Raw genomic sequence first — 21,015 nt, 5'->3', positions numbered from 1 at the left:
AGTATTCTCTGTAGTTAGTGAATTGAACTGATTGTTTCTGGTCCTTCAGGATTTTAGATCTAGTAGAGCTCATCTTCTCGAGCCTAATTTTTATTCATCTTTTGGAAGGGGGAGAGGGAGGAAGCATTTCTGCTTTTTCAGCGCCTATCATTTTCTAAACGTTGAATGAACTAGTCATTGAACTGAACTAAATGAATAAACTGAAATGTAAAAAAAAATCTCTCTGCACCTGCAGAAGAGGCTTCTGCTGTCAAAAGCAGATTTACCACTTCAGCAAACTCTGATTCCAGCTACCTACCTTCATCCCATTCAGTGATTTGACTGTCTTTAAAACTTTGGAACACATCTGTACTGCTTAATATTTTTTAAATAATTTAATAGATTTAGTAAATTTAGGTCTTAATATAGGCTGTCATAATTTCAAATTTAATTTTAAAATTAAAAATAATTTTACATAAAAATAAACCTGAATTTAATTTAAATAGTGGGATTTAAAAAAAAGTCTTTTTAAAAATAATCAGTTTTTCTCCATGCTAACTTTGAGAGATGACTGCCCATAAAACTTCCACACCCATTATCCAGCTGTCGTTGCCTTGTGTTTTAACATTCAGTGATTAGAAAACAAAATAATTCAACTTTGCTAGGGTTCATCCTTTCATAGTCAATATAACTTAAGTTGTGATGCCTATAGAAAACTTGACAACTGATAATCATCAGCTGGTATGTTGAGACCACTGCCTCTTATGCTGATCATTGTGTCATTGTTTCTATTTGTTTTCTCTGTCAGTATCCACCTGTTGTCTCTCTTGTTATTTACTTAGATTGTAAGCTGCTTGTGTTTTGTACAGCACCTAAAACAATGGGACCCTGACCCAGGACTGGGACTCGTAGGCACTACTACAATACATTTGGGGGAAAAAAAGTTGATTTTGTATATTCTCTTTATTGAACCTCGTGATCCTGTGTTTAAACGCTATCCATTTCTTTATGGCCACAGAAAAGGAAAGTTAACACATGCCACTTATGTTGCAACCCACATTGCCTATTATACAAAGCTCTTCTGTAGCATATTTAAAGGTTCAACATGTCCACATGTTCCCCTAACGCTCCCTGCCGCTCTCTGAAAATAAGCAAACTACACATGGCTGCCCATGAGATTATTCCAAAGTCCAATATTTAAACCAAAGATTGATGATAGTGTACACTGTTAAGTGTTAGTGCTACTCATGCTTTCATATAGAAATCCTGCGACCAATCTAAGACCTTGTGATCAGTCTAGTACACCATGATTAATATATTTTTCTTTTTAAAAACATTGATGGGATTGAATCCCACACTATTACTGCGGTAACATTTTCACACTAGTTGGTATCAGATCATCCTGAGTAGTGATATCCAGGATATGATGTCGATAAAGTTACAGTATTTTGTTAGTTAATAATACAGTGTTCCATATGCATTACATTTAATCCATTTTAGTTAAATTTTAAAGTGAATTTTGATGCTTGAGGGAAGTTCTATTAAGAGCATTGAGGGCTGAGAGATCTGTCCTTCAAACAGATGCCGCCTTGTACAAATTGCCTGGAGTACTCTGCTTATTTGCTCTGATCCTGGTCTGATTAGATTACTCTGGACCAATATTTAAACTCTGCAATCTTCATATTGAATTTGATCAGAGAGGCTAATATTGGAGATAACTGGGGAAATCCACCTGGTCTTAGTAAACTGGTCTTTCGTTTTGAAGAATATGCATGCTGTGGCAAACCTCAAGCTGGATTCCCATTCCACCATTAAAAATCATTCAGCTGACTTTTCCATTTTCCAGGGATCTCCTTTTTATTTTGAAGTTGCTTGTTTCTGTGAGTTACAGTTGAATCATACAACTTCTCTCTGTGATATTATCACAAATTACAATCTACCATTTGACAGTCTGTTATATTAATAGCATCACATGAGAGTCTTCTATTTAAAAACAAAAAACAAACCTGCACACCAAAAAACTATCAGCATAAACCCTGAAAAGCACAAAAGACACACAACTTCAACATATTGTTTTATGTATAGCTGTGATATATGTCAAGGTCAATCTGAATACTGCAGAACAAGTGCTTGGACCATGTTCTGGAAGTTACTGTGCAACAGTCTTCCACACCATTTTAGTAACCACTGATAACTCATGCACCACTGGGATCAGAAATTCACATCTTGTTCTCCTTGAGAACTACATTTCCAAACTTACAGGGGTTGGAAGGGCATCTGGTTTCTAGCACTGGCGATTGACCAAAAAACTGGTTGAGAAAATCCAGTGGAAAGGAAGGAAGTGAGAGAGAAGAAGCCCCAGGCAATTTGAATGGTGCATATTGTAATACCTGTTCTTATGTGCCACCTAAGCTACAAGGACTAAAGCTAGAAATCTGGGTAGCTTACCTTTGCAGCAGCATAGAACATTCTCTTCCTGTTCTAGCAGTTCACAAGATACAAGGCCTCCCCCACTGGTTCAGGAGTAAATAGAGCAAGTCTCATTTTGGCCTACTTTAATTTTCAATCCCTGTCTGAATGAGATCAGAATAAAGGATAAAGGGGCAAGAGGTGGTGGAGTTGCCTTTCACTCGCAGAGATATTTCAGGTATGCTGATAGGTATGTTCATCACCCATATTGTGCCATGGAAGTTAAGTCCAAATGTGTATTCATGTTACTGTATACTAGTGGTATGTTCTAAAACCTCCTCTTCAGGGACTTAATGCTGCAATAAAATTGAGCTCTTGGTTGAATGCCAGCCTTTATCCTGGAAGTAAATATTTTAAAATATGGTTAATCTTGTCCTTCCATAAACTAAATGTTTATTTTTATACTGATTTGTTGATTATACTTGCTATGGGCAAGACCCTGGGTTGACACTGCTGTATTACTAACCAGACCACATTTCTACAATACGTCAGTCTATGTATTTATGGAATACAGTTGCAGCATCTAAACTGAAGTCACATGAAAAGAAGTAAATTACCAGTTTCAGGTAAAACAAAAACCTAAACTTTACATAAAGAAGCAGCAAGTCTTTTAAATATCAGAGGCAAGTTCAAGCCATTCTATATTAAAACCCAATCAGAGGTCTGCATAGTGACTCAGCTTTTAGTCATATACTATTGCAAGGAAATCAGGCTTCTAATTTCTCACGCCCCAGCCCCTTTGGTAGCATACATGGGGTTTGTTGCCTGGTGAAAAGAAATTGTGCCATATTTATTTATATAGCATCTTTTTGTTCAAAGGGGTTTACAAATGTCAGCTGAAACTGTATATGTAGGGATTACTTCACTCATCACTGAAATGCTAGTGAAATGACAGGAGATGAAATGTGATAGTTGTCTAACAGCAGGTAACACTATTAGGATATGAAGTAAATATTTATGCAGTTAAAACTACAGGGGGAAATTATCTAAGCAGACTGTAACTAACAAAGTAGGAAAATATTCAAAGTACTGGGGTTAATTAACTCTCGGAACAGTTGGTAAAAAGTACTATGTGGTCTTTGGCCACAAGTCATCAGGACTCTTAGGGCTTGTCTAGACTAGGATTAAAGGGGTTGACTTGGTGTGTTTTAAAAAACTTATTAGCCAACACATTTAGCTAATAGTAAAAATACAAGTGTAGACAGACCAACCTGTATTAATGTATTAGCTAGTTGTGATGTCACCTAAACTACCCACCAGGATTAACCTCAGCCAACTAATGTGTTTTTATACTAGTGTTTTAAAACATGTTGACAGGGTAAATTGTGTTTTAACATGTTCTTAAAATACCATGTTTTAACCCTAGACTAGGTAAACCTTTAGAGGACTTCCTTGTATTTATTATAGTATGTGCAAAATGTGTTTTAAAGAGGTTAGTAAGCGAGGAACCCAAATAGGAAATGTTTACCTATATGTGACTGGTTATGGGAAAACCTACTTTTCTAGACCATCCCTTCTTGCTTAAAACAGAAGCATATAGACATCCTGTCATGATGCCTGAGAATTCCTAATGTATAAAAGATACACTGCATCTTTTCTTTTTTCTTTTTAGTTTCAGAATTAAGAAAACTCTTTGAACCAAACAAGCAAAATATTTTGGAAATGAAAAGGTAAAACAGCCTTTTATCTAACTGCTGTAAAATACAAATAATTTAGTAATAGAATTATTTTGTGACCTCCTCTAGAAACTATCTCCAAATCCTTAGACAACATTTACACATTTTCTTCCATCTTTTACAGGAAAGAGAGGATCGCCAGACGTTTAGAGGGAATTGAAAATGATACACAGCCCATCCTCCTACAAAATTGTCCTGGATTAGTTACCCACCGTTTACTAGAGGAAGATACACCAAGATATATGCGTGCAACAGACCCCTATAGTCCCCACTTTGGTATGAAATACATTTACATATATATATCTCAAACTGACATTGCTGAAGTACTTTATGTTTGCTATGTTATCGTCCTTGCAGTAGCAGATACACAGTTCTCACGCTTAATGGTTTACTTTCAGAGACAACGCTGTCGCAAGATACCGTATATACTCGTTCATAAGCCAGATTTTTTGAGTAAAAAAGGGAAGCACCAGAGAAGGGGGTCGGCTTATGAACGAGTATAGAGAGGGAGAAGTGGGACACAGGCCCTCCCCAACAGAGGGAGCAAAGACAGGCAGCACAACCAGCAGAGCCAGAAGGGAAGAGGCAGGGTCAGAGTCTGTCCACTTCTGGCCAAGCTGCTCTCCCCCAGCCTCCAAAGCAGCTGCAGCCATGCCGCTCGGCCCCACCCACCAGAGCGAGCTATGGCTGACTGGAATATGTTGCGGCCACGCCGCCTGGTCTAGCCCGCCGGAGCAGGCTGCGGCCGGAGCAGCTTCAACCAGGCCAGAGACAACCTCCCCTGGCCCTCCCCAGATAAGGTGGGAAGGGATGGGATAGGGAGAGTGGAGTGTCCCGGGCTAGGGGTGGGGTCATGTGAGGGGTGGTCACAGGGGTCACTGCCCTGAGTCCTAGCTTCTCTCCCCCCACCCCCCCAAAAAAATTTCCTCATCAGTTGCTGTCCCGGCCCGTCAGGGTAAGCAGTTGGCATGCTGGGACGCTTTGTTTACTTGGCTTTACCTCTGTGCCTGCTCAAGGTAAATAAACCATCTCAGCCCCCGAGCGACTTATCCTGATGGTCCGGGAGCCAAAGTTTGCTAACCTCTAATTATAGAATCAGCTTATGAATGGGTTATAAAAATTTTCCATTTTTACTTATCCATCTTGAGGGGGTTGCCTTATAAATGAACTGGCTTATGATTGAGTATATATGGTACTTTTTCAGTTTTTTGTCTGGCTTTGATTGATCTTTGTACAGTATCTCTGTTGGTCTACCATTTTAGAAAGAGATACTGGTTTTATTTTTAAAACCTGTAGGTTATTTTAAGAATCCTACCTTCCTTCTGAAGGTGGAATACATACTCAGTATTCAGAAGCATTTCCTTGTTCGTTTGTATGTATTTTGGAGATGTCAGTGCGAGAAGTAGAGGGTTATTTTGGAGTAGTTCATGGGAGTATCCATAAACAGTTTTGCTAGTTATTTGAATTGCAAAAACCTATAATAACTAAAAAGAATAAGTCACGCTTTATGTGGTTGAAGCCTGCTTACTGAATGGCAGGTGTGATGCTCCAAAGAGATTTGAATAATATTTTTAATAAAGTCTGAATTCAGGACAAGTCACTAATCCCTCTTAATTCTTTTACACGCGTACTTTTTGTAGGAAGATCAAATGAAGAGGAGGAAACTTCAGATTCTTCTGTAGAAAAACAACCTAGGTCATCCAGGTATCGAGCAGAACCTACAGGAGCACATTCAGAGCCTACATATAGCACAGGAGCTATGGATACCCAGGGACTTGAGTCGAAAGCAGAAAGAATAGCTAGATACAAGGCAGAGAGGAGACGCCAGCTAGCAGAAAAATATGGATTGCCTTTAGAATCTGAGGGAGATTCTGAATATTTATCCAGATATACCAGGGCAAGAAAAGATCCTGACGCTGCTGAAAAAAAAGAAATAAAAAGCGACAAGCAGGAGGATGAAAGCAAGGAGTATAGTACCCTGTACTCCTCCATGTCTGAGAACAAGGAGTCGTGGACTACTGCTTCTGAATCAAAGGAATATTCCTTCCATGAAAAAGACAGCATTCCAGATAGAGAGGAGCTTTCAAAATTGGAGAATAAAAGAGCACCGGATGTTAGTGCTCCTGGACAGACTCAGGACTTGTCATCAGAAGTGGATGGTTCTGCATCCTTTTCATATTCAGAACAAGAATCCTCCTTTAAGGAAGTGCCAATGTCACCAAAGCAAACGTGCAGAGTATCCCTTTCCTCACCAAAGCAGCCAGTTTCACCAAGTCGTTCACACAATGACCAGCCCTTGTATAGTGACACCAGACAAGGGTAAGTATGCTTTTTCTATGTTGGTATCCTTTGACCTTTATAAAAATCTCTCTACAATGCAGACAAGACTTAAAGATGATGTATCTGAATAAACAAATTCTCCACTGGTGCTTATGTCTTCTGTGCCTTGAGCTGAGTTCTGTTTTTTGATATGTATATACTCATTGTCATATCATGTAGAACTCGATTGCTATGCTTACATGCAATAAGGTTTTACAAGTCCATGTGTGTGTTTGCTGGGTGTTTTAGACTTAAGCTACTGTAACCAGAAGGTCCTTTTATGAAAAGAAACTATCCTTTATAAAGAGATTTCTGGAGAAATTAAGAATGGGGATGATTACAGTACTACATTTGATGCATTTTGAAAATGTGCACTTACTGTTTGATCTAGAAAACACTTTCAATTTAAATGTATTTACTTCAAATTCAGTATCTTTTTTTAGTAAAAAAATATTATATATTTTTTTCTCTATGGAGTGTTTTGCCAATATTAAATAGAAGTAGCCTGTTTCCATAGCCTGCAAATGAAAGTCTTAAACTAAAATGTATGTTGGGTAGGTTGAAAAGAATTGTCTGACTATTGTAAAAAAAATTAGGGCCATGGTATATAAGCAAATTCTGATTCTGTTGGTAGTCCCATACATCATATAAATATTCTTTTATGAGATCCTGCATATGTTGAGTTCCGGAACACTTCAGATGTAAACTTTTTCCACTCTGTCCTCCCCACATAAGTGATAAGTTTTCACATTCTTATGACTCAAAGTCTGATATCTGGTGGATCGGAGATTCAAACGGATTTCCCAGTCTTCATTTGAGAGCAGCAGCATAAGAGTACTGATGTTAATTTGAGGTCCAAGAGCCATCATATGCTTTCATTTATGCAAATGAAAACAAGTCTGACTAATAATTCTCTAAATACTTCATCTTCGAACAACTTCTTTTCCTAAAAATATGCAGCTTTAGTTGTTGTTTGGCTCACTGAAGGTTAATGTAAGTGAATGTATCGCAAGCTGTAAAGAAACAAGATGAAATGGAGACATCCTGTAACAGTAGTTTGACAGTGTACCATCTTAAAAATGGACAGTAACTGTTGTCAGTAAGATTTAGCTGTGCTGGGTAATCTTGACTACTTCAGAATAATTTACAAGAACTAATATAAGTGAAACGATTTGTGAGGATTATGTAAATTTAACCAGCGATGGGAAAAGATTATTAAAATCAAGTTACTTTGGTTTAGTGTATCATATTTTCTTAATTAAGTTATTAAATTAAAATGAGAGAAGTAAAACTCCTGAATTATTCCTAAATTCCTCATTTCATGAAATTTATACACCTTTCAAGTAGTGTAAGGAAAGTTTCCACTACCCCCTCCAAGTGAGAGGCTAATACCTGTAGTATAAATATCTTTTTGGGGGTTTTCCTTTTCCTGCCAGTAGATGGATGCAGCCAGCTATCCATTATCCATATTCAGTAAACTTGTGCAATTTTGCTTATTTTCCCGTTCTGTTTCACATAGGACAGAACTGATGATAGTACAAGCGATCCTTGACTTTACGACATTCAACATACAACGAATGGCACTTACGATGTTTCTGAATTGACACCCTGATTCGACTTTACGATGCTCAGTCCCTCAGTGGAGTATACTGTGGTTCTGAGTTGTAACGTTTCGACTTGTGGTGCAATTTTCAGGAACCAGTTATGTCGTAAGTCCAAGGACTGCCTGTACTTCTAATATTTTAGAGCCTTGAAAACTCAATTTTTAAGACCGCTTCCTTTATGCATCTGCATACAGCTGTCTTTGGACACTCCACTTAAGCAAAAGTGTGAGAGAAAAAGTGCTCATCTAAGGGAGCTATCTGGAGAAAGTTGACAAGACTGAGACTGCATTATTATATATGCAAATAACTGCACTGTAGGCTTTTGACCAGCTATTCCATTCTACTGAGATGTTTCAGGGAGCCTGGTCCAACAGAAGGTCTCAGCTGAGCACTGCACACTTCTATCTCAAGCTTTATTCAGTTAATCTAAAGATGAATCACTCCTGACTAATCCTGTTACTAATAGGAACAATTAAAGTGTGAGCCCCCACGACTCTTCCTTCTCTGATTTTATAAATGCCTGAAGCTAAAGGAGTGGACCAAATTCTAGCCTTAAAAAAGGCACAGAGATTAGACTGTCACTCTTCAAAGCCAAGAACCTGTCCACTTCAATTTGAGGTTCTTGTTCTCCCCTGTAATAAACCATAGCAAACACCCTGAGAGCATACAGCCATGAGGAGAAACTTTTAGAATAACCCTCTCTTCCATGTTTTCTACCACTTTCCAGCTCCAGAACATGTTGTTTGGACTTTTCCACCACTGTAGGATGGTGGGAAGACCAGGCTATGTTCCTGGTGAAACAGCATAAAGATCTTTGTGACCGTTTGAGAGTAGAAAACTGCCCCTAAAAAGCAAATTATCTGTATTTACCTGAGGCTGTCTTATCTTGCCATTGTTTTATTTCCTGTCGGTTTCCCCCTACTCTGGTCTAACTTAATCCTTTGGGTTTAAATAGACAGCAATACAAAATTGAACAGGAACAGTAAGACTATGTCTACACTACAGCCTATGTCCACAAAACTTATGTTGCTCGGGGGTGTGAGTATCTCCCCTCACCCCCCAGAACTGTACAAGTTACGCTGACATAAGCACAGATATTCACAGTGCTATGCCAGTGGGAGAGCTTCTTCCACCGACATCGCTTCTGCTGCCTGCGGAGGTGGTCTTTTTATCCCAGTGGGGAGCCCATCCGCATATGGCATCTTCACCACACACGCTGCAGCGCAGGGGTGCTGGAACAATTTGTATAGTGGAGGTGCTGAGAGCCATTGAACCAAACTCTAAACCAGGCTAGGAAACCTTTGGCACGCTTGCTGAAGGCGGCACGCAAGTTGATTTTCAGTGGCACTCACACTACCCGGGTCCTGGCCACCAGTCCAGGGGGCTCTGCATTTTAATGTAATTTTAAATGACGCTTCTTAAACATTTTAAAAACCTTATTTACTTTACATACAACAATAGTTTAGTTATATATTATAGACTTATAGAAAGAGACCTTCTAAAAATGTTAAAATGTATGACTGGCATGTGAAACCTTAAATTAGAGTGAATAAATGATGTCTCAGCACACCACTTCTGAAAGTTTGCTGACCCCTGCTCTAAACCTTGTATGTGATGGAAACCATCTCAAGCCAGGAGTGCGGCGGCACTCACAGGCCGCTAGTTCCAGCATCTATATTGCAGCAGTGCAACTGTACTGTTTCACCTGCGCTGCTGCAGCGCTGTACGTATAGACATGGCCTAACGCACACGATATTCAGAAAACTAATGTGAATGTCTGTCTTCGAATTTATCATAATAGGCTTTAAAGAAATCAGAACTATTTTTCAGAAATATTTATAGTTGTTTCAGGAGGCTAAATGAGCTGTTGTCTCATGCAGTCTGTTCTACTAATATTGTATTCTCCATCAAGTTTGATTGTGCAAGGTATGACTACCAATCAGTTTGCCTGGTGCAGAGCTTTGAAAATCAGAGTTTAAAATGTCAGCATTAGATTCTTTTAACTTTTGTGTTCAGCTGACTTAAAATTTAAAAACAAATACAGCTTGTGACTTCCTGTGTTAAAAAGGTTTGTTTGATTATTTTTTAAATGCAGACTATCAAAGAATGTCTTTGGGGGGCGGGCTGCCTTCTTAATGATGGAAATAGAATTCATAAAGTGTCAGATTAACCTCACATTTTTAACATGGTTTACCTACGTTTGACTACTATTTTCAAAGGACAAGAGATTGAATACAAATGTTCATTGCTCATGCCTATTGTGATAAATGCCAGAATACATACTAACAAGCTAAGAGAAAATTTTGTTATTTCAAGGCAACCAAATCCCTGCTGGGTCAACACCCCAGGGAGTGCTTTGAAAGGCTTTTTCCACCCTTTTGTGTGGAAAAACTCTTTGGTGATCTTAGTAAGATGAAAAACAAAAATTGTTTTAACAGTAAGGAGTAGATTTTAAATGAGAGATGTGGAAAAAGTCATAATTACGGTTGAGGTTTCAGACTGAACATTATAAGTAGGCAGATTTATTTACAGTACCTATATATGATTTCCCTGGGATCTTTTATCTGACTCTTATTTATAGGAAGGAAGAATAAGAGAGTTTTTAATGAGTTTAAGGTTTACTCTAAATTCTTTTCAGTTTAATAAAGATCCTTTTGCCAAATTCAGCTGTTAAAGCAGTATGTAAATCCAGCGTGACTCTACTAAATTATAAAGAGCTACTCCAGATTTACACCAGTGTAACTGGGCAGAATTTGGTCCATTGTGCCTTTACATTTCATTTTGTACGTAAACTTCATCATTGTCTAAAAATGTATATGATCTTCTATGGAGGTGGATAGGGCCGCCAGTGAAGGGGGGGGGAGCAAATGGGGCAATTTGCCCCAAGCCCCAGTCCCCACAAGGGCCCCCACGAAAGTTTTGCGGGGGCCCTGGTGCGGGGTTCTTCACTGACTCCGGGGGCCCTGGAAAATTGTCACGGGGCCCAGGCCCCCGAAGCTTCTTCCACTCTGGGTCTTCGCCGAAGCAGGACCTGCCGCCAAAGTGCTGGGTCTTCAGCAGTAATTCGGCAGCAAGGGGCCCGTGCCGTGGGTCTTCGAGGAACTTCGGTGGCGGGTCCCGGAGTGGAAGGACCCCCCGCCACCGAATTACCGCCGAAGTGGGGGCCCCCCGCCACCGAAGACCCCGGGCCCCCTGAATCCTCTGGGCGGCCCTGGAGGTGGGACTCTTTGTTGTGGATATTACAAATATTGAATGCATCTGTGAAAGAGTACAATGGTATATCAGTTGTTTCGTGAAGGGCTTTTGTAGCCTAAAGTGCTTTCAAATTTCAGTAGGCACTCATATATTGTTTCCATTTTGGAGTCTGATGCAAAAAGTATCAGTCCAAGAATGTGTTTCTTTGCTCATTTAGAGTATTTTAACTCTTCCCACTTTATCCTAAAAGACCACATACTCCCCACTCAGTGGGCTGGGAGTTACTGGATCTGAATTCCTGAAGCCTGGCACATTGCTCTCAGAGGAGGGGGGTTTCTGATGTTCATACTCTTTATGCAAGAATTTCATGTAAGCTATGGTAATACATTCTCCTAGCGTCATTAAACTTGTGTCATCAGTTTGTTTGTGGCTAAAGATCTTTTGGTAGACTTTAGCTTTTTAGATTGCAAATAAAGGAAATAGTCTAACAGTAATCCTATGTGCAATATAGTGCTTCTGTCCATGTAACTTATATCAAATGTCAAACCAGGCAGTAAAATAAAATTACTTTCTATGTAGCTTCCAAACTCTGATTTAGATGTGGATGTCCAGGTTCCTGACAATGTGGGCATGGTTAGTTGGAAAAATGTTTAGGGTTCTGTTGTTTTCAGAGGGGATGGATCACTTGACGATTACCAGTTAGGTTCATTCCCTCTGAAACACCTGGCATTGGCCACTATTGGACAATAGGATACTGGGTTAGCTGACCTTTGGTCTGACCAGCATGGCTGTTCTTAAGTTCTTATGTATTCTTTTGTATTCTTATGTATTCTTTTGTATGAACGTGGATTATTTGATAATTTATCATGCAAATTTGTTAAAGTTAGAAGTGTGCAGTGCCAGTACTTCAGAAACCAGGACCTTATAATTGAGAAATTTGAAAACAGTTTTAAGATTAACGCGGGGAGGGACTGTGTGCGCATGTATTGACATCTTACCAGAAAGTTATCTGAAATTCTGTTTTCTATAGTAGTACAGGGAAGGCAAAACCTGAATGGTTTCTTCAGAAAGATTCAGAAGGGGACACACCTTCACTTATCAGCTGGCCCTCCAGGTATCCTAGAATGTAGCTGTGTGGCTAATAATCGGATTATACCTATTGTTACTGACTTCCCTCTCCTTCTCCTTTCCCCTGCCCTCATTTAACATTTACCTTTATATCCTTTAACAGCAGTGAATCTGAAAATACTATTTATGTTCAATAAACTGCTGTGGAAACTTGTTTCTGGAGCATCTGCTTTTTGTCACTTATAACTAATCGATGTTTTCATGAAGAACTAGACATGCCCCTAATGTTTTCTTCGCAGCTATTATGATATTGGTCTTTGGCTAACTTCTTATCTTATCTTCAGCCTGTTCTTAATCATTTTTCCTCCCCCTGCAATCTGCAAGCCAACAGATTTTTGTATTACAAAATCTTTATGCCCCAAATGCAGGATGTGACTAAAAAGAAGACTTGATCGTTTTATTTTTTAAGGCTGGAGTGGGGGAGAAGGAGTAAGAATTAAGTCACTGGGAAGACAGAACAACCAAATTCAGAGCTACAAATAGCTGCTACTCTCCAGTTTGACAGAACATCAAAAGAGTAAACAACTGGAAGCATGCATTCCAGGGAGGACTCTTCATTGCATTTCAGACTGTTGATTGAACTAATTATCTGACTCTGAAAACCTTCCCAGTGACTATTCTGGGTAATTAGTGGGTGAATAATACCCCGAAAAGGCATTTTTTTAAACTTTGAGAATGAGCACTCTTATTCATGTTTTGAAGTAAATCACTGTAAGGTCCTTCATTTTACAATGGACCAATCCTCATAACAGAGAGAAAATATTAAGCAGATGGAAAGGGTGATGCGTCAGGTAGCTGCGGATATAGTGGATCATACTAGTGCTCAAAAGCGTTAGTTTATTTTTTTAAAATCTTGTTTTTATGTAAAATAAATTCTGCAAGTTGGTAGCAAGCCTTGACTTGCACTTACTTGAGGGTTGGAATATCTGTTAATCGCCATTAAATAGTTAGCTTGGTACTGTACATGAACTTTTCCCAACCTTAGGGCAAAAAACCACCTTACTGATTACTAGTTGCATGGTGGGTGTGGGGAAATAGCTTTCAATTTTAATTTTTTATATGGCATTTTAAAATGATAGCCAACTGTCTCACTGACTGTGCACTTTTTATGGCTCTAAAAATTTATGCTAGAGATGTGTTACAATTATGTGGTTACGTGTAGGACAAATGCTGCCCTCGGGTGCTTATTATGCTTAGCTCCTGTTGATGTCAGTGGGAGCCAGCAGCAGGCATCCAGAGGCGGAGGATGGCTTGTATTTGTGCATGTACATCGTAATGGTTGAACAGAACATAAACCAAGGTGGGATAAGTTTCAGTACATTCTCAGAAATTTAGCATATTGGGATGTGGTGAAACTTTTCCTAAGTATTCATACAGTGTAAGTTTTGTGCAAGCCCACAGAGTGACAACCATACGGGGCTTCCATTTTCTGCCAGCATGTTTTTCATTTTTAGAGAGGCTCCTTAACATTATTTGGTTTCATTTATCAAGATAGATAAAGTTGTGTGCAACATTTGAAATGGGAGAATTTCTGAGGTTCGCATGGAGATTTTGACTTGTCTATGCAACATATTCTCTGCATCTTTTATTGGAAGGGATATGGGGAGATACCAAGATATTTGACTAATTTGTTTCAAAGTGAGCAAGGATTAGTATGTTGGCAGCTTAACAGTACATATAGCAAAAGGAGGTCAGAATGTCACACTAAAGACACCCTTCAAAAAACTATATTTTTAGAAAGCAACTCCTAATTCTCTATTTTGAAAAATAGGAAAATATATTACGTTCAACAAAGGAGTGGAATTGTGATTACTAGGAACCTGCTCTAAATGTGATTCATTGCTCATTTATCTTTCTGAAAGGTCACATGTGTACTAGGTGCCTGTAAATAATTTAAAATATTCTTAAGGCTGGTGTTAATGCCAAGATTTTAAGATGGGGAGTTTGTTTCAAAGTATATCCTTAAAATACTTAGATGCTTATCTTTTCATTTTGTTTTACTATATGATGATGTTCTCTGGTCCCACAATTGATGTATGTTTTTCCCAAAACTAGTTATTGCTGGTCACAGCTTTAATCCTTTTTCTTTCTTAAAGAGTAAAAGTTAGAGAGAAACTGGTGAAAGAGGAGAGTGCTCATGGAAGCCCTGAACTTGTCACAGACCCTGTATCTCAGAAAAAATCTCATCCAGTGCCAGCTGATTACATGCTTCTTCAGTCAGAAACTTCTTCCTTTGATAGGGTTGCCAGCCAGACACTCAGTTCAGTCCGCCAACCGATACATGGATATATTCAGCCTGCTGGTGTTGCTCATACTGCCAAACTGATGGCAACAGAAGATCCAGAAAATATCTCAATTAGCAGCCTCTTAATATCAGACAATGCCAATATCATGACAAAATCTCCACCAGCCAATGCACTGGAAAAGGAAAAAAGTAACATACTTCAGAAATATGGCTCAAAGCCTGACGAATATCCTTTGGGGACAGAACAGCTTTTGAAAAACAGAAAACCAGTTTTGCAATCTGAGGTTCTCAGGGAAGGGAAGAGCAATGAAGACCCTTTTAGAGCAAGTGAATTTGGCAAGGCTACTGTTCCCTCATCTCTTATAAGCAAGCCAAAGGCTAACTCATCAGAGCTTCAGAAAGAGCTAGAGTGTACTAAGCACCAGGTGCCTGAACCCCAGTTTAAGACTCGTGAGAACACTGAAAGGAGTGAGACAGTTATGTACATACAAAGTGGATCCATATCACATTCTGCAAAGGCGAAAGGTCAAGCTCAGGAAGTATCTACGATAAAGCATAAAGTCCTGACTCGTTCAATGTCTGATTTTACTGGTTCTCCTAAGCCAGAGGCTTTAAAAAGTAAGGAAACTGTTACAAAAAAGGAGATGGCGTTCCAGAATGCTGAAGAAAATATGCCTAATGGTGAGATTGGCATAGTTGACACAAAAGTCTCTGTTGCTCAACTCCGTAATGCCTTTCTGGAAACTATCAATGTCCGCAAGAAAACTGAACTGTAGGTGACATTTCAGAAATATTTTTGTGTGACACTTGCACGCCCTTGGCAAAATGACAAACTCAACATCAGTAGTGTTCTGCATTAAACCACACAGCTTAGCTCTCACCAATGTGTATTGGAGGCTAAGTCAGCCTGAATCTGCTCTTATGCTTCTGCTTGCTACTGCAAGTTATGATGTTGGGTAGCTGGAATGTTTGCTATACTTCTGTGCATGTTACTGTAGGAGCATGCAGAGTGATCTTTAGTGGATTGTTTTCTGGGATGCCTATATCTGTGCTTTACTTTTCTCTTCTGTTCTCTTTTCTTTGCACTTTCTATCATATGATTAAAAGTGAATCTCGATTTGAGATGTCAACATCAGGTACAAATCAGTCTGCCAATACTGAACCTGAAAGAGTGTCACGAAGGCCAAGGCGCTATTTTTCTCCTGGTGAAAGTAGGAAAACTTCTGAGAGATTTAGAACTCAACCAATCACTTCAGCAGAACGAAAGGAAACAGATAGGTAGGCATGTGCGACACTGTATGTAGTGTTCTGGTCCAGGTAAATATGAATGAGTTTAAGAAGAGAATTTTCTCACAGTAATGTTAGCAAAACCATTGTACAAAGGGTTTTGTTTCACCATAAAAGTAAAAATAGGCAAGTCTTAATTTTAAGTCAAGAAATGTAGCTCTTCTGACACCTAACAGTTTCATTTCTTTAAAAAATAGGATTTTCTCTAGGTATCTAGTTATAGGACTAGGTAATGAATTGTTGTAAAACACTGAAGTGCACCTATGTGATTGGTTCTCAGTAATAATATATGATTTGTGTGTGTGTGTAAAGTTAGGTCTTTTTAAAAAATAAACCAAAACTCAATGTTGGGTTAGAGGAACTGGCAGAAAATCTTAAACTATGATCTTCTATGAGTTGTACTTGAAATAATTTTTCTTTACTAGATTTAAATTTGGCTGGAATTGCTCGCCTTTCCGCTTTGTTAGAGGTTGTCCTAAATGAAAATTATTGAAACTTGGAAAGCATCCATGATTTTCCTCATTCATAAGACATTCGGTGTCCCATCTGACAATTTGAGTGGAAGATTTGTGTTTCTAGATTTTACTTCCAGCTGACTTTTTTTTTTTTTTATTTGCTGATTTTTACTAGGTCCACTCGGAGTCCAGAAATGCCAGCTGCTGAGGGTAAGTCTCTTTCTCTTCACTTCCATTCCCTCTTGGGTAACTGTGAACTTAGTTTTTTTTGAAATGGGAGTTATGTCAATATACACACGAATAACTAAAATATGCCACTGTTCCTTGAGCTGTATCTAAAAGGGTTGATTTGTCATTCAGTGTTAAGCCCAAAAAGTTGCTTCTGCAACTTCCTAATGAATATTATATTACAAAAAAGGAATTAAGCCAAATTACCTTTTTCTTTATGTAATCAGTTGTATCTGACCAAAAGTACAGATGAGTTTATACCAGGAATAAAAATCTGTTACTCCAAACCAGTGGTCTGGGACCAGTGTTTGGAAAAGCTTTACTGCTGATGGAAACACTTGCACTGATCTAACAAAATGTTCCAGCCAAGCAAATGGCAAGATATTGGATCTTAAAGCTACATAATTTTGACTACTATTTTGCTAATCACTTTGCCCCATACACATGCTTCAGTTCTGACTGACACAAATTAAGAAGCTAGTTTCATGTCTAATCTCATGAATGGCTAAATGTAAAAGTTTGGTGTTGTGATAAAGTGGGAATATTTTATTATAATTTTGAGTCCAGTTTGTGCCTCAGTTTCCCCTATATGCTGTCCTGTTCATAGGCGCTGACTCCGTGGGTGCTCCGGGGCTGGAGCGCCCATGGGGAAAAAATGGTGGGTGCTGAGCACCCACCGGCAGCCTCCTGATCAGCTTCTCCCAACCTCCAAGTGCCTACTGCCTGTCGATGGGCCCTGCGGATAAGTGCCTCCTCCTCCCTCCACATACCTCCTGCCTGGCACAATCAGCTGTTTTGAAGTGTACAGGAGGCTGGGGGGAAGGGAGAGGAGCTCGAGGGAGGGGTCTGGAAGAGTTGTGGCCTCTGAGAAAGGGTTGGAGTGGGGGCAGTTCTTGGGGCAGAGCCAGGGGTCGAGCACCTCTCTGCACTTTGGAAAGTCAGTGCCTGTGTGGTTAGAACATATCTGTTTGCTCTTGGGGAAGGCTAAGACACAGGAGTTAATAGCATCTAACTGTCTGGGCCGTAGGCCCCATATCAGTGGAGCAGACAATGGGAGAAGACAATAGGAAATGCAATTGCCTGGACATTGACACTTAGCAACCAATGACCTAAAGAGATAAGGATTTCTCACCTCTCCTCATGGAGGCTGAACAGCATTTCCCCAGCTTGAGAACAAAGGACTAAGGAGGTTTGAGGTGGGGAATAAGATTTGGCTGCTGGAAGGAGTTGGGGCTCCCACCTGGAGTTTGATGAAGGAAATCAGATGGAGGGAGACAGATGGAGCTTGAACCAGGTGGTTCACTACAGCTTGACCGGGCTCTGGGCTAACCAGGATGGTCTATGCTTTAACCTTCATTTTTCTCTGCTACCTCAAGGACTTCCTATGCTGTGTTCCAGTTAACAAGTAAATCCTACTGTTTTAACAACGCAGTGCAGGTGTCACTGCAAATGCTTGGCGAGGTGCATTCATCCATGAAGATAGTACAGGTCTCCATCAGGGGTCTGTTTCAGTTGGACTCACTGAACGGAGCTCACAGTGTGAAGCAGGAGTGCCGAAGTCCCAGAGGTCCAGTCTAAAGAGATGATGAAGCCATGTGGCTTACCCTGAAGGAAGTGTGAGATCCCTAGGGTGTCTGGCCCACTGAAGGGGTTTCTCCTAGAGACTGTTCCAAAGCTGAGAGCATAGCACCAATCCTGTGGATCCATGACAGATGTCTTATGCTATTTGAAAGCTGATTTTCCCTGCAGCTTTCAAGATGCATATAGCACAGGTTTTCAGAGCTGGAGGTGGACATACCAGCTGAAACTTTTTGAAGCAGGAAGCAAGATAATAATCAGAATGTCTTAGTCTTAAGGTCTGATATGGAACAAGTTATATGGTGGTATTGGTATAAAGTAGGGCTGTCAAGTGATTAAAAAAATTAATCACGATTATGCAGATGATTAAAAAGATTAATAGAATACCATTTATTTAAATATTTTTGATGTTTTCTACATTTTCAAATATATTGCTTTAAATTACAACACAGAATATAAAGTGTATAGTGCTCACTTTATATTTATTTTTAATGACAAATATTTGCACTGTAAAAAAACAAAAGAAATAGTATTTTTCAATTCACCTACTACAAGTACTGTAGTGCAGTCTCTTGAAAGTTGAACTTACAAATGTATAATTATGTACAAAAATAAACTGCATTCAAAAATAAAACATAAAACTTTAGAGCCTGCACATCCACTCAATCCTACTTCAGCCAATCGCTCAGACAAACAAGTTTTGTTACAATTTTGCAGGAGATGCTGCTGCCCGTTTCTTGTTTACAATGTCACCTGAAAGTGAGAACAGGCATTCCCATGACACTGTTGTAGACAGTGTCACAAGATATTTACATCCCAGATGTGCTAAAGATTCATATATTCCTTCATGCTTCAAACGCTATTTCAGAGGACGTGTAAATGCTGATGGTGGGTTCTGCTCGATAACAATCCAAAGTAGTGCGGACTGACGCATGTTCACTTTCATCATCTGCGTCAGATGCCACCAGCAGAGGGTTGATTTTCATTTTTAGTGGTTCGAGTTCTGTAGTATGCACATTGGAGTGTTACTCTTTTAAGACTTCAGAAAGCTCCACACCTCATCCTGCTCAGATTTTGAAAGGCACTTCAGATTCTTAAACATTGCGTCGAGCGCTGTAGATATTTTTAGAAATCTCATGTTGGTACCTTCTTTGCATTTTGTCAAATCTGCAGTGAAAGTGCTCTTAAAACAAACGTGCTGTGTTGTCATCTGAGACTGCTATAACATGAAACATATGGCAGAATGTGGGTAAAACAGGAGACATAAAATTCTCCCCAAATGACTTCAGTCACAAATTTAATTAACACATTTTTTTTTTGTTATATGAGCATCATCAGCTTGGAAACGTCCTCTGGAATGGTGGCGGAAGCATGAAGGGGCATATGAATGTTTAGCATGTCTGGCACGTAAATACCTTGCAACACTGACTACAAAAGTGCAATGTGAATCCCTGTTCTCACTTTCAGGTGACATTGTAAATAAGAATCAGGCAGCATTATCTCCCGTAAATGTAAACAAACTTGTTTGTCTTAGAGATTGGCTAAACAACAAGTAGGACTGAGTGGACTTGTAGGCTCTAAAGTTTTACATAACTGCACTCAAAATCAAAACAATGTAACAAAAAAGTCTATATTTGTAAGTTACACTCATGATAAAGAGATTGCACTACAGTACTTGTATGAGGTACATTGAAAAATACTATTTCTTTTGTTTATCATTTTTACAGTGCACATATTTGTAATAAAAATAATATAAAGTGAGCACTGTACATGTTGTAGTCCATGTTGTAATATAAATCAATATATTTGAAAAATATCAAAAAATGTTTAATATGTTTCAATTGGTATTCTGTTGTTTAACAGTGCGATTAATTGCAATTCCTTTTTTAATTGCAATTAATTTTTTTTGAATTAATCGCGTGAGTTAACTGTGATGTGATTAATCGACAGCCCTAGTATAAGGCATTTGTTTCTAGGCCACAGTGAGGTGAGATATTGAGCCTTAAAATGGTTACTGGTCCTTTCTGTCTAGCAGTGTTCTCCTGATGCACGACTAGGGCTTAATACAAAATCTAAACATGGGCCAATATAATTTTGATTTTATTTTATATGCTTATTGGAATGACATCGAATTAATGCTAGTAAAGTAACTGTCCGGAAGAAAAATCATTTTCCATTCTTAAATCATATTATAATATGCTTCACCTAAGAATGATTCTGATTTTAAAAGTCAATTTTACACTGCTTCATGCATATGCATAGTCACATTACTTTTGCTGAGCTAAACAGACACTAACTTGCTCTTACATTTTGCTGTTGGTCATTCTCTTGGTGAGTCCGATGCTATTAAGTAAGCTTGTTCTTGAAGTTAAAAGAATTTCTGGACTTGGTCTCTGAAACACTTACATTTAGAGTGTAACATTTCAGATTCCTGCTATATCATGTTGTTTGATTTCTGTAGATGAAGAAAAACTGGATGAACGAGCCAAGCTGAGTGTTGCTGCAAAGAGGCTGCTTTTCAGGGTAAATATCATGTTTTCTCAACAGGAATCTTTTTGCAGAAGGGTAACGTCAAAACCTGTAATACTACCTTAGTATGCTTAATCTGTAGCCGTATTAGCATTCGTATCCCAATGCAGGTCAATGCTCTGTTCTCCTGTTAGGAGTGCTAGGCGTATTGTTTACATAGTTCTCAGGACACTGTATGTAATCTGATTGTGTGTGTGTGTGTGTGTATTTTAATATATATATATATATATATATAAAAAAAATCCCCTCTCATCCCTATGGGTGGTATGTGTCTTCCTCAACCTCGGGTCCTCTACCAGAGGCCTGGGAGTTTGAGGGTTCTG

The 21,015-nt window shown here is 39.0% G+C and overlaps 1 protein-coding gene across 24 annotated transcripts in view; it reads left to right on the top strand.

The window, feature by feature from the left end:
- SVIL (supervillin) overlaps positions 1-21,015 on the top strand; it is a 248,950-nt gene that overhangs the window by 146,316 nt on the left and 81,619 nt on the right. For 18 of the 24 annotated variants that reach the window (XM_075062240.1, XM_075062241.1, XM_032785340.2 and 15 more), the window contains 8 exons: positions 4,061-4,118; positions 4,249-4,400; positions 5,765-6,443; positions 12,273-12,356; positions 14,467-15,387; positions 15,723-15,893; positions 16,533-16,567; positions 20,625-20,686. In XM_075062240.1, the coding sequence (XP_074918341.1) occupies positions 4,111-4,118; positions 4,249-4,400; positions 5,765-6,443; positions 12,273-12,356; positions 14,467-15,387; positions 15,723-15,893; positions 16,533-16,567; positions 20,625-20,686 (2,112 nt within the window). In that variant the 5' untranslated portion in view covers positions 4,061-4,110. The remainder of the gene's footprint in view (positions 1-4,060; positions 4,119-4,248; positions 4,401-5,764; positions 6,444-12,272; positions 12,357-14,466; positions 15,388-15,722; positions 15,894-16,532; positions 16,568-20,624; positions 20,687-21,015) is intronic. The other 6 variants (XM_032785337.2, XM_032785336.2, XM_032785314.2 and 3 more) reach the window with 3 other exon arrangements.

The sequence above is a fragment of the Chelonoidis abingdonii genome, chromosome 2 (genome assembly GCF_003597395.2).
Source record: "Chelonoidis abingdonii isolate Lonesome George chromosome 2, CheloAbing_2.0, whole genome shotgun sequence".
Taxonomy (NCBI): domain Eukaryota; kingdom Metazoa; phylum Chordata; order Testudines; family Testudinidae; genus Chelonoidis; species Chelonoidis abingdonii.
This window is presented reverse-complemented; position numbering and strand designations above follow the sequence as displayed.